The following is a 14,609-nucleotide window of genomic DNA, read 5'->3' as shown; positions in this document are numbered from 1 at the left end:
TAATTAAAAAATAAACCATGACCTATGTACTTTATAGTTTAACACAAATCTCAGACATTTTGCTACAACTCTGATCGTCTGGGACATAATTTGATGTCCCACTATATTTTCAGAGTTTGGACATGAACTTTATTACCACCTGCTGGTGGAATCTCCAAACTGCAAATGTAGGAACTGAATTTAGACTTTGTGCTGAAAACAGACCTGCTTTTGAAATGCCTAAGCACAGTGACTTATTTCTCAGGAAAATAGCAAATTGCGCTTTGTGCCACTTCATTAACATACAATACACCTACAGTTTGTGTGCATACACCCAAAGATAGTTAAAATGCTCCCACCCATGCCCACTTGTGCATTGTGCTGGAAAGAAAATTGGACTTAGAATTAGCGCTCTCACAATAATTGGAAAAGACGTAGCGCACGGTCATTGTACCTAGCGCTGTGCTTTGCACACTCACGAAAAAAGAGCCCATGGACTTTATCCAACTGGAATTAACTGGATTGTGAAAGGTGGGTGTTCCACACCCGAATGGAGCCAGACCTGAATGCATGAGAACTTGCATTGTTATTGTGCTAAACAACACAATGTCTTGCATGAACAAGCAAACCACTGTGAATGAGCTTTTCTCAAACACTAATGAACGTGCAACGGACGTCAAGGGTTGTCTCCTTACACTGACCCATTCATGTGTAACATCAAAGAGGGAATACTTATCAATTTGGAATGGAATTTGTAGATAATATAATGAATAAGGAAGACAATGTGTAGAAAATGAAGCATGGAAATACACTTGAAATATTATCTTAATATTGAGAGCAGCATTTGAGATCATTTTGAAAATGAATGATAAAGTAGACCATAAAAGAACACAAATCTAATATTTAGTGTTAACTAAATTAAGAACTGTCAAAATATAATCTTCGTCTCTTAGTGTGTAATTCTTTTGACACAGTCCTTCACACAGTTCTGTCATGTCCACCATCTTCCCTTTTTTCTTTGTTGTTGCTTTTTATAGTATTGCCATGGAAGTAAAGTGTGGTTGCTAAGGAACTGGCTGGCGTCTGGGAGCTCAAGAGTGGCTGCTGCTTTCACAGACAAGACCAAAGGAGCAAAGTTATGCAAGTGTTTGACTGCGTGTTTGTGTGTACATGTGTGGTGTTGTAAGCAGTGGCAAGTCTGAGGCTGTTATAGTTTATTGTATAAAAATAGCTGTGGGCAGCTTTTTACATTGCAAATTAGACAGAGCCAGTTTTGAGGTGTAGTTCACCCAAAATGAAAATTCTATCATCATTCACTCACCAACCATCATGTCATTCCAAATGCATATTATTATTATTATTATTATTATTATTATTATTATTATTATTACCATGTAACACAAAAGTCTAACATTGTTTTTGGGTGAACTAACCCTAAGGTCAGTCTCCACATCCAGCAGTTCAATTGATGGAATTATTTATTTATTTAGCTATGTCTATAACACTTCTTGTTTCTTGTTTTCATAGCATCTCTCTCTCTCTCTGTCACACAACAGGGAGAGTAATGCCTTGGTATGGTATCCTCCCATGTCCTCAGAGAGAGTAGTTGCTGATGTAAACAGACTACCATACTTGTGTGCTGGTGTGTGCCGCCATGTGTTCAATGGAGTCGAGATAGGCTGCTTACCTTATGTCATGCTATTTTCCACAGCTATTATATTTCTTGAAGCCAAATTATTTAAAATAATTATGGTTTTGCTTTGATGAGGTTTACCTTTAATTTATTTTGTAAATCTGTTCAGCAAGCTGTTGCTTTTTATGCTTTTGTGGACATAAAAGCACATACAGTGGTTACACACAAAAATATCCATTCAAAGAATCCATTGCGTCATACGGTGAGGTGAACTGGCAGTGCATGACTTTGTCGACATCTGGTGGCTATATTTAAAATACATCAGACTTTCTTTTTAATGTAAGGATGGAAAAGGATTAATTGGGCCTTGACACCTTAAAAGAGGTCATGACATGAGGAGTCAAATTTTCCTTAATCTTTTGACCTTTAATAGGTTATTGTACTATAAAAACACACTGTCAGTTCCAGAATCAACAAGGTATTTCCGTCCACAGAACTGCCGCTCACTGGATGTTTTTTGGCACCATTCGGAGTAAATTCTAGAGACTGTTGTGCGAGAAAATGTCAGGAGATCAACAGTTATAGAAATACTCAAACCAGCCCATCTGGCACCAACAATCATCCCATTCTGATGGCTGATGTGAACATTAACTGAAGCTCCTGACTCATATCTGCATGTTTTTATGCATGGCACTGCTGCCACACGATTGGCTGATTAGATAATTGCATGAATAATTGTTGTTGCCAGATGGGCTGGTTTGAGTATTTCTGTAACTGCTGATCTCCTGGGATTTTCACACACAACAGTCTCTAGAATTTACTCAGAATAGTGCCAAAAACTAAAAACATCCAGTGAGTAGCAGTTCTGCAAACGGAAAGTCAGACAAAGTCTGCGGTAACTCAGATGTTCAATTGATGCACAGATGCACAATTGCTCTCTGTACAATTGTGGTGAGAAGAATAGCATCTCAGAATGCTATTCTGAGATGCAGGTTGGCGCAGTTTTGGCGGCACGAAGGGGACCTACATAATATTAGGCAGGTGGTTTTAATGTTGTGGCTGATTGGTGTATGTCTGTTTTTTGTGCAAAAAACGTATTATTATTATTATGTATTATGTATTAAGTGAACCTCAATGAATATATTAAAATAACAAAAAAGGCATGTCATGACCCCTTTAATTTCTATCTCATAGATATAATCTCTTATAGCAAAAAATTGCTTATAACCAAACAAGATAACAGATCTGCAATGACACTTCTTGAGACTCATACTACAACCAAAAGTGTGGACACAGTGGACTGAATTTAAGCTTCTCATTACCTTAATAATGAAATTATGAATATCTTTACAAAACTATTCATTCATAAATGATGTAGGTATAGCAAGCTTTTGACATTTTTTCCTTAAAGTTTACTAGTATCTATTTTTGTTACTAGTAATTTTTTTAGTTACTAGTAAGTATTCCAATTGTGACTTGTAACATTTCTCATCTCACTAGTTATATCTGCTTCAGCTTTTTATTTGTCAAATGTTAGGTATAACTAGTCAGAATGGCTACTGTGTAGTTCAATTCAAAATTTTAGTATAATTCTAATTGTTACATGTAATAATTGGAACATGTATTAGTGTCTAAGTACTAGCAAAACTGTAATAAATATTAGTCACTATTGGAATCAGTACTAGCAAAAGTTAAAAGTAAAATTAAAAAGTGAACTCTCCTGGAATACATACGAGTCAAAAGTGAATACTGTTTGTTGATATCTGAACCACAGATCCCCATAGAATTAAATGACAAAATTTAGCAATTTATTAGCAGTAACAATGGAATATTGTCATTACTGGAATAATGACTAGTATCCTAGAAAACAGAAAAATATACTAGTCACTATTGTAATACTTGTTAGTCACTAAAAAATAAGAAGATTTTTTTTTTTAATTTGTTAGCTTTAAGGAATCAATGTTAAAAGATTTGCCATAGGTGTTGGGCCAGATAGTGAAGGAAAAGCAGCCAAAATTGCCCAACATACATAATAACTGTTAGAAAAGTATCTCCGGTGGAAACCCCATGAAGATGGCTGATTTTAAAGTTTGATTTTTTTTTTTTTTGGTCAATTTATAGTATACCCCCACTTCCATGTGTGTTATTTCATAAGCCCCTTTCACACATACAGCCTTTTCCAGATAATTACCTGCAAATTTCAGGTTAGAGGTCATGTGTGAACACGACCTTTTTGAAAATACTGGTAAAATTTGCTCTGGCAATTTCCCTTAATGAGAAATTGTATCATTACCTATAAATTTCCATTATGATGGTATGTGTAAACAGCACATGTGGTGCATTAACCAGTAAAGGCAACCCAACGGTTTCCTGTAATTTATCTGGTTGCATGTGTGAATGGGGCTTATAGTTTTAATGACTTCACTATTATTCTAATATGTAAAAACTATGAATTAAAAAGAATGTGTAGGTGTGTACAAATTATTGACAGGTACTGTACATCAAATGTAAGCCTGGTAAATTCTTTAAATAATATATAAAGAATGTGGTATTACAGCTTGTAACAAGATCTTTAAGATGGTGTTGTGTAATTCTAAAACCACACGTGAATATTTTGTGTTAGACAGTGAAAAAATAAGAGAAATTGGATTTCAAAAGAAACACATTATTACTTCAATTGTAACAATTATTTTAATAAATACTCTTAGTATTTCCTCACAGGAAATAAAGGGGTGTGTTTGCTCAACCCCTGCAAAGAGAATTACCCCATACAAATAAGAACAATAAGAACACAAATCACACGCACACGTACCCACCCGCTCTCACACACACGTACAGGCATTCTCATTGGTGGACAGTCAAAAAAATACTGTCTACTACCAGGTTTAACGGTTCAGCACAGAGAAGTTGAAAAACCTCCGGTGTGTTTCTCAGCAAAGTCAAGTCCATCAACAGAATAACATCATTATGATGTCATCACATGACATGACAGTGTCCTTCAAAATGCCCTGTGGTGATGCATGTTAAAATCTTGTGAACATGCATACTATTCCTTTCTGTTGAGTTGAACTGCTGAATAGGCAGAGGAAGAACGTCAGGGGTTCCACTTAAGGAGGTCCGTCTGGCTGTTTGGTACACAATAATAAAAAAGACAGGTAGTACATTTTTGCTCTTTATTGCAAATTGTAATTGTAAAACACCCTATTTTTCCCATTTCTGCCTTCTGCTCTCCTCATAATGGTCCTCAAGGGAGCTATCATTGTATTGAGAAGAAGGGAGGCTTTTCAAAGGATTTTTATTTCAGAGGACAATAAATGAGCAGAGCAGGGGTTTGCTCATCCAGGGTTCATTCAAACTGACATGCACTCAAACACACTCACAAAAGCACAATAAGAAAGCCTCTGCTCTGAGCACAGCACACCAAAACACGTTTAGTTTCACATTTGGACTGCTCTCACAATCTGATTAGGTCTTGGAGAGAGTCCATGAGATGTCTTTTTTTTCCCCACAAATAAAAATATAACATTCTTATAGTACACCTATTCTTGTATTTTGTTAATATGTTACAATGAATGCAACTTGCAAAGAGCAATGTACCATTGTGATCATGTACCATCACAATGAACTTCATTCACAATTCTCCTGGTTATAAATAAGAAATGATTAGGCGGCCATTCACACAAGACTTGTTCTTGAGTTTGAAAACAGCTAGGCGCAACGTAACAGAACAGAATGCAGACACGTCAAGACTCGTTTTTAAAACTTTAACTGTTTTAAACTTGACATGGCATCTTATAAACGGGGCACTTACAGTGCGCAATGTTCAAAGATGTCTGCCTTGCACATTTAAAGATAAAAACAATTACAGGAATTTTCCAGGTTCAGTGCAAGTTAAGATCAATCAACAACATTTGTGGCATAATGTTAATTACAACACAACAAATTTCCACTGATCCCACTGATATATGTGCTAACATGATTTTAGTGTCATAAAATCAGGAATTTAATGCCGTTAGGGTGTGTACCAGATTACCTGCGTTACATCATTGTGACAATTAAGTTGTAATATTGGATATATCTTTACACACTTTACAGATAAGGTTAATAAGTGATTTTACCACACTAAAATTGTGGTTACACTTTTGAAACTATGTGTATTTTAGCATTTATGGACTGGCCCCACTCACTTCCATTGTAAGTGCCTTACTGTAACCACAACCTTTGCTTATTTTTAAATAAAGGAGGGACAAGTTGAAATTATTTTTTGTGGAAACATTATGCCACAAATGTTTTTCACTGAGCTTAACTTGTACTGAACCCAGAACATTCCTTTAACGAACAGCATAAACAGAGACATTAACACGTCCCATGTGAACAGCCCCTTACTAGACTTTACATTGTGTACACACTGGATAGAACAATGGCAAAAAAGAGCTTGTCATATTTCCTTTAGGCCAAAAACTGTCTGCGCCCACGGAGACAATGATAAGATTAGAGACACAGGGCCTATGATAACAGATATGGACAAACAAGGAAGGTCACAGACCTACAGAGAAATAGGGGTGTAGTTAGAGTGTCCTCTCCTGCTCCATGTAATAAAGCTTCTCGCTATAGGCTGGCACTTAACCAACCGACCTCAGCCATTATGATGCCCATTAAGTTCGGAGACAATGAGTCATTGCAGAGAGGCTGAGATAAACAAATCAAGGTCATTTATCTATAAGCTGGATCCCGACCTGTCTCGAAGGCGTCTGTCTAGCCACTGCAGAGGGCAGCTTTTCCCATTTGAGCTGCCTACCACAAAACATGGTTTGCTGAAATCAGAGGGCAAACTGTGGGGAACAACTTTTACAACTGCCACAGAGTGCTGGTAAGGGGTACATTATCCCAGGCTGTGATACCTGTGTCTTTCTATGAGAAATGTTGACCGCACAGAGTGGGCTGCGGGTGTTGTTTTCCGCACAGGGGGACCGTGCTGTCCTGGCTCTGGCCTTCCATGTCCATGTCCAGGAGGCTTTTATGGGCGATGCTCACCCCTGCACTCACTCCACTGTCTCCTGAGCCCAGCGGACTGTCACAGCTGCTACCGGGAGACGAGCTCAGTGTCCGTGACAGAGACGAGAGCTTCCAGGGGTCCGGACGTGCCCGAGTTGGTGTGGGACGGGGACGGGGAGCGAACTCAAGGGTTTTGGGACGCTCGAGAGTGCCCGTATAAATGTCTGGCTCTGGCACAGAGATTGGCGGAGGGGGTTTGCGCCGATGGGCAGGGGGATAGACCATAGACGGGTCAGGTAGGCGTGGAATGTCAAGAGTTTCAGAAGAACCTGGGGGAAACATTTGAAAGTCTTATTTACAATGATGAATCACTATCAAGAAAATAAATAAAATGTTCTTTAATTTACTCGCATTAAAATTCACACTCAAGATTAAAAAAACTGTAAAGAACACATCTGGGGCATGTTTAACCCCAAAATTAAAAGAAAGAAAAAAATACCTATACATTTATTAAGCTTTTAAGGATCATTAATATTTTTTGATAATTAAATACACTTTTGACAATCAAGTAAATTTTGCCTCAAAATTCTCATTATAAATCGTATTCTTTTTATTGTAATGCAAAAACAAAACAACAACAAAAACAATGATATACTACTTACATTGTAAAGCATTTATACATCATAGTAGTATTTGCTGTTATGCCTTTAATTTATGCTGATTTAAATATTTAAAAAGTGTACTACTACTACAACAGTTATTTATTTAACAGTAATGTAATAAAATTATATGGATGTCATAGCGTGCATTTTTTAAATTGAAAATGGGTGAATCTCAAGAAACCTGCCAAGAACATGTCCGGGTCATATTTCTCCCCAAAATCATAAGATAAAAATTTTCAGCCTACTGTAAGTATATTATCCCTCCAAATTCTCATTTTTTACTTTAATTAAAAAACAACAACAAAAAACCAATAACATACTACTAACATTGTAATATTTACACATCACTGTAGTATTTGCTTTACTGCCTTTAATTTATGCTGATTAAATATATAAAATAGTGATTTGGTCACGGTGAATATCGGAGAGTGCAGAGAAGGGTTGGATCCGGAGGCGGGGTCTGTCGATCGCACTCGTTCCTGCGTGAAACTTGCGTAACCTCCATTCCCTGATGGAGGGAACGAGATATTGTGTCGAAGTAGTGACACTAGGGGTCACTCTTGGGAGCCCGAAACACCTCTGGTCTTTGATAAAAGGCCAATGAAAATTGGCGAGTGGTATTTGCATACCACTCCCCCAGACATACGGGTATAAAAGGAGCTGGTATGCAACCACTCATTCAGGTTTTGTGCTGAGGAGCCGAGACAAGGTCCCGGCCATTTCAGCAGGTAGTTCAGCATTGTGGCAGGAGGGACACATGTCTCGTTCCCTCCATCAGGACGTTCCCTATCTGTCACTCACTCGACGTTGTGTCGATGTAGTGACACTAGCGGTCCCTATACGAAATGCCACAACTGGCTGAACTGTGTTATGTGAACTGGCAGTGTGTGATGGGCAGACCACTGTGTGCCTCGTAGCCAGCGCACCAGGCCGACACGTAAACTACCCCAACGCTGTTATGAGTGTCGAATGGCCATTTGGGGACAAGTCGACTGCCCAAAAGATAGAGACAAGCTAGCCCAGTTGTGGCCTCTTATCCTCTTTTTTTTCCTCTTCCCAAAAAAAACGAATTAACCGACTGTGACCACCAGGTCTCAAGGGGAAGACACCGCGGAGACCACACCCCACCTGGGGGGGGGGGGGGCATTTTGAGTGGAAATACGTCACATGGTCTTGCCGAGCTTTGTTGGAAGTATGTCAAGTGGAAAAGTCCCATGGTAGGTCCTACCCTACGGGGAAGGAGTTTCTACAAGCATGAGGGGCCTCTGCCCAAGGAAGATGCAGTTTACCAACAGGGAAACTAATTAGCAGAAGATATAAGTTGCATGGGGTTACCTATAGGGAACCAACACATGCAGAGCACCTACCCCAGTACAGGGCTTAGTTAGCACATGTACTGAGCCAGCAGCGAGTTCCTCCGCAAACTCGTCTGCCACAGGGCTTGGAGGAAATCATCCAGGGAACACAGGTTGTGAACACTACTGGGAGTCAACAGCGTACGTCTTCAGCTCAGGGGAGGTGAAAGGCACTATGCGCAAGCGATACACCCGGCCAGCTCTCCCGGACTTACCTGCTTGTGCCTGCCACTACACGGGACGAAACCGGCTCCACCCGGAGACTGTAGAACCTCGCAAAGGTGTTGGGTGTTGCCCAGCCCACTGCTCTGCAAATGTCTGTTAGAGAGGCGCCACTGGTCAAGTCCCAGGAGGCCGCTACACTCCTGGTAGAATGGGCTCGTAGCCCTGCCGGGGGCGGCACGTCCTGGGCGTGATATGCCATTGTTATGGCGTCAATGAGCCAGTGGGCGATCCTCTGCTTGGAGACAGCGCTTCCTTTCCACTGTCCACCAAAGCAGACAAAGAGCTGCTCAGAGACTCTAAAGCTCTTTGTGCGATCCGAATAGATGCGTAAAGCGCGCACCGGACACAGCAACGTCAGGGCTGGGTCTGTCTCCTCCTGGGGCAGCACTTGCAGGTTCACCACCTGGTCCCTAAAACGGGTCATGGGTACCTTGGGCAAATAGCCCGGTCGGGGTCTCAGGATCACGTGACAGTAGCCCGGACCGAACTCAAGGCACGTTTCTCTGACAGAGAACACTTGCAGGTCTCCTACCCTCTTGATGGAAGTGAGTGCAATCAGGAGGGCAGTCTTCAAAGAGAGTGCCTTAAGCTCAGCCTACTGCAGGGGCTCAAAGGGGGCTCTCCATAGACCCTGAAGAACTACAGAGAGGTCCCATGAGGGAACGAGGCATGGTCTGAAGGGATTCGGCCTCTCAGGAACCTGATGATCAGGTCATGCTTCCCTAAGGACTTACCGTCCACTGTGTCGTGGTGTGCTGCTATATCGGCTACATACACCTTCAAGGTGGAGGGGGACAGCCGCCCTTCCAACCTCTCCTGCTGGAAGGAAAGCACCGATCTGACTGCGCATCTCTGGGGGTCTTCGCGGTGGGGTAGAACACCACTTAGCGAACAGACGCCACTTCAAGGCATACAGGTGCCTCGTAGAGGGGGCCCTAGCCTGAGTGATCGTGTCTACCACCATGGGTGGTAGGCCGCTTAAGTTTTCCACGTCCTGTCCAGGGGCCAGACATGGAGATTCCAGAGGTCTGGTCACGGGTGCCAGATGGCACCCCGTCCCTGAGAAAGAAGGTCCTTCCTCAGGGGAATTCGCCAGGGGGGGACTGTCGTGAGGAGCGTGAGGTCCGAGAACCATGTCCGGGTGGGCCAGTAGGGTGCTACCAGGATGACCTGCTCCTCATCCTCCCTGACCTTGCACAGAGTCTGTGCACAGAGTCTGTGCAAGTAGGCTCACTGGGGGAAACACATATTTGTGAAGTCCAGGGGGCCAGCTGTGTGCCAGCGCATCTATACTGAGAGGTGCCTCGGTCAGGGCATACCAGAGCGGGCAGTGGGAGGATTCTTGGGAAGCGAACAAGTCTACCTGTGCCTGCCCGAATCGACTCAAAATCAGCTGGACCACCTGAGGGTGGAGTCTCCACTCTCCCCTGAGGGTAACCTGCCGTGACAGCGCGTCCACTGCAGTGTTGAGGTTGCCCGGGATGTGAATGGCTCGCAGCAACTTGAGGTGCTGCTGACTCCAGAGGAGGAGACGACGGGTGAGTTGTGACATACAAAGGGAGTGTAGAACCACCTTGACGGTTGATATATGCTACCGTTGCCGTGTTGTCTGTCCGAACTAACACATGCTTGCCCTGGATCAACGGCTGAAACCTCTGCAGGGCGAGCAGAATTGCCAGCAACTCGAGGCAGTTGATGTGCCAACGTAGCCACGGGCCCATCCAGGAGCCGGCGGCTGTGTGCCCGTTGCGTACAGCGCCCCAGCCCGTTTTGGAGGCGTCTGTCATAGCCACGACGTGCCTGGAGAGCTGCTCTAGGGGAATGCCTGCCTGTAGAAATTTGAGGTCGTTCCAAGGGCTGAAGAGGTGGTGACAGACCGGCATGATGGCCACATGATGTGTCCCGTGGTGCCATGCCCATCTCGGGACTCGAGTCTGGAGCCAGTGCTGAAACGGTCTCATATGCATCAACCCGAGCGGAGTGGCCACCGCTGAGGGTGCCATATGCCCCAGAAACCTCTGAAACAGTTTCAGTGGAATCGCTGTCTTCTGTCTGAACGCCTTCAAACAGGTCAGCACTGACTGTGCATGCTCGTTCGTGAGGTGCGCCATCAACGAGACTGAGTCCAACTCCAACCCGAGAAAAGAGATGCTCTGAACCGGGAGGAGCTTGCTCTTTTTCCAGTTGACCCGAAGCCCTAGTCGGCTGAGGTGTGAGAGCACCAGGTCCTGTGTGCACACGACACATCCCGAGAGTGTGCTAGGATTAGCCTATCGTCGAGATAGTTGAGGATGCGAATGCCCACTTCCCTTAGTGGGGCAAGGGCTGCCTCTGCGACCTTCGTGAAGATGTGAGGGGACAAGGACAGGCCGAAAGGGAGGACCTTGTACTGATACGCCCGACCCTCGAATGCAAACCGCAGGAAGACCTTCAGGTCTACCGCCGCGAACCAATCTTGATGCCGGACGCTCGCTAGAATACATTTTTGCATCAGCATCTTCAACTGGAGTCTGTGCAAAGCCCGGTTTAGTACTCGCAGGTCCAAGATTGGCCGCAACCCTCCGCCTTTCTTCGGTACAATGAAATAGGGGCTGTAAAACCCCTTCTTCATCTCGGCCAGAGGGACAGGCTCTATCGCATCCTTCCGTAGGAAGTAGCGATCTCCACGCGCAAGGTAGCAGCGTTCTCACCCTTCACCGAGGTGAAGTGGGCGCCGCTGAACCTGGGCGGATGCCTGGCGAACTGAATCGCGTAGCCGAGTCGGACGGTCCGGACCAGCCATCGTGACGGGTTGGAAAGCGCAAGCCACGCGTCCAAGCTCCGGGTGAGGGAGACCAAGCCGGCCATGAGATGGGTGGCGTCTGCTTCCTGTGGTGGGCTCCATGCCGGGGCCAGGCTGAAGGGGTGGGCTGCGGCGGAGCCGGTGCAGTCACTGCAGGGGGATGCCCTTGGTGACGAGCAGGCGGGGTGCAGGATCTTGAGCCACGCCGGGGCAGGATGTGCCGGATAGCCTCCGTCGGCTGCTTCACTGCCGAGAACTGCTGGGCAAAGTCCTCGACAGTGTTGCCGAACAGGCCAACCTGGGAAATGGGGGCACCAAGGAACCGTGCCTTGTCGGCCTCTCCCATCTCGACCAGGTTGAGCCAAAGGTGGCGCTCCTGGACCACCAAGGTGGACATCGCCCGCCCGAGAGACCGCACCGTGACCTTCATCGCCCGGAGAGCGAGGTCGGTCGCCGAGCGCAGCTCCTGCATCAATCCCGGGGCGGAACTACCCTCGTGCAGTTCCTTTAGTGCCTTGGCTTGGTGGACTTGCAGGAGAGCCATGGCGTGTAGGGCGGAGGCGGCTTGTCCAGCGGCACTGAAGGCTTTGGCCATCAGGGACGACGAAAACCTACAGGCCTTGGAAAGTGAGCTTTGGGCGCCCGCACCAGGTGGCATAGGTGCACCACAAGCGCCTTATCCACCAGGGGAATCGCTGAATAGCCCCTGGCCACCCTGCCATTGAGGGTAGTGAGGGCGGGGGAGCTGAAAGATCAGGACCGGGCAGTAAAAGGTGCCTCCCACGACCTTGTCAGCTCCTCGTGCACTTCCGGGAAGAAAGGAACTGGGGTGGGGCGTGGCTGTGAGCGGTGCCACAAGCCCAGGAACCAATCATCAAGCCGCGAGGTTTCAGGGGAGAGTGGAGGGTTCCACTCTAGCCCAACGCTCGCGGCTGCCCGGGAAAGCATGTCCGTCATTTCCGCGTCAGCCTGTGACTGGTCGACCGTACCCGAGGGGGGGAGCCCAGCTGAGGCTTCCGCGTCCGACTGGACGAGCCCGTTCTCCGATGCTGCGCTCGAGAGCTCATCACCTTCGCGGGCTCCGGACAAGAGGTCAAACTCGCCGTGAGACGAGCCGGCGGACTCATCTGGAAACCCGATCGGGGCAGACGAGCGTGCTGGGGAATGGGAGGTCCGTGGGGGGATACCCGGCGGAGGTGGTCCCATCGGGGTCCCCAGATCGCCCCCAGTGCTAGCCGTGCTGGCCTCATACCTGTAAGTAGAAGGACCGAGGCGGAAAGCCGCTGGGGTGGTTTGCTTTCTTACGAAGGCAAGCAGTGAATGCAACGTTGCCATGGTCATGTTTTCGCAATGAGTACATGAACCATCCATGAACGCTGTCTCCGTGTGGGTCGCGCCCAGACATGAAAGACAGCAATCGTGACCATCAGAAGGCGAGAGATAATGACCGCAACCAGGAATAACACACAAACGGAAAGGCATCTTTAAAAAGACGCATCTTTAAAATGACATTCCGTGTGTGCCGCTCTTTTAGAGAAATATACTCTTTTATTTCTGCCGAAGCGCCCAGGGACGTTCTCCACAGTGCACCAGTGCAGAGGAGGGAGAAGCCACTGAAATGCGCCGTCAGATCCAGCAGAGGTGAATGAACAGTCGTGGAATTCAGCTCAGTGAACATTGACCGTTCGGCTCCGAAGAGAAAATCTGAATGAGTGGTTGCATACCAGCTCCTTTTATACCCGTATGTCCGGGGGAGTAGCATGCAAATACCACTTGCCGATTTTCATTGGCCTTTTATCAAAGACAAGAGGTGTTTCGGGCTCCCAAGAGTGACCCCTAGTATCAGATAGGGAACCATGGTTACTGTAGTAAAACCAAGGTTATGTTTTCTAAAGTAAGGATAAGGTTAGGTTTAGGGGTAGGGGTTAATGTAGTTTGTCTGTGGGACTCTAAATAAACACAATAATTACACAGCAGCGATGCCCATAATGTTTGTTAGTATTTAAATATGGGTGCAAATAGTATCTAAAACATTTTGCACCAGGGAGCAGTTAGTATCTACCATTATTTGCACCAGGGTTGGGGTGCAAATAATATCTGCCACTATTTGCACTGGGGTGTAAATAGCATATACCATTATTTGCACCAGGGTGCAAATAGCATCTGCCTTTTTTATTATTTTAATATGTTCTTTGAGGTTTACTTATAATATTAAAGTTTTTTTTTACAATGAACTCTTATATGCCAAAAGATCAAGGAAAATTTGATTACTCGTGTCATGACCCCTATAAAATATCCATTCAAGTGCAATGAAATGTCGAACCTGTGTATGGTGTATTGGTGGGGGCTGGTGGAGGGGGAAAAGGCATACTTCCATCAGAGGGGGTGCGGCGATGCCCCACGACTGTTTTTGCTCGAGGACGGATGGCACCATCAGAGGGTGTGCGGCGGTGCCCGTGGTTCAGTGCCATGGTTGCGGAGACATGGGTGGGTGTGAGGGACTGATTGGGCTCTCGTTTGAAGCTCTCTGCCCTCAGGTCTAGCAGAGGATTTAATGCTGGAGTGGGAGAAACCACTGGGAGGACACTGCTAGGGGTCGGGGCAAAGTCATCGGGATCAGAGGGCAACAGGGACTTGGTGGAGTTGCAGTCGGAGAGGGAGGAGAGGGAGAGAAGTGTGACAGAGGGAGAGGGGTCCATGCTGGGCAGGGTGGAGTCATGATGGCGGTTGTGGGAGACGGACAGTGACAGTGTGTGGCTGGGTGGAGAGGTGCTGCGTCTAAATCGGCCTGTGCGCTGGAACAGGCCCTCCTTCTTCTTCCTCTGCTCTTCTCGCAGGTCCTGCTCATCTTGACTCAACTGTAGGCAGAATGCAGAACGTTTTTTGGACACATGCCTTTTAAGATTCCACAACAAACTTTTGGCACCACCCCACTCCCGTTATCCTTCGCCATCATTAATTTTACATTCAAATTTTTT

At 45.6% G+C, this 14,609-nt stretch overlaps 1 protein-coding gene across 1 annotated transcript in view; it reads right to left on the bottom strand.

Moving 5' to 3' along the window:
- Positions 1-4,284: 4,284 nt before the first annotated feature.
- LOC127416803 (mitogen-activated protein kinase kinase kinase 10-like) overlaps positions 4,285-14,609 on the bottom strand; it is a 59,909-nt gene continuing 49,584 nt past the window's right edge. Inside the window, exons 11-12 of the mRNA XM_051656353.1 lie at positions 13,955-14,489; positions 4,285-6,936 (exon numbers count right to left, since the gene is read on the bottom strand). Of these exons, the coding sequence (XP_051512313.1) occupies positions 6,524-6,936; positions 13,955-14,489 (948 nt within the window). The 3' untranslated portion in view covers positions 4,285-6,523. The remainder of the gene's footprint in view (positions 6,937-13,954; positions 14,490-14,609) is intronic.

The sequence above is a fragment of the Myxocyprinus asiaticus genome, chromosome 26 (assembly GCF_019703515.2).
Source record: "Myxocyprinus asiaticus isolate MX2 ecotype Aquarium Trade chromosome 26, UBuf_Myxa_2, whole genome shotgun sequence".
NCBI classification, from domain to species: domain Eukaryota; kingdom Metazoa; phylum Chordata; class Actinopteri; order Cypriniformes; family Catostomidae; genus Myxocyprinus; species Myxocyprinus asiaticus.
Note: the sequence above shows the minus strand (reverse complement) of the source record. Positions and strands in the feature narration are given on the sequence as shown.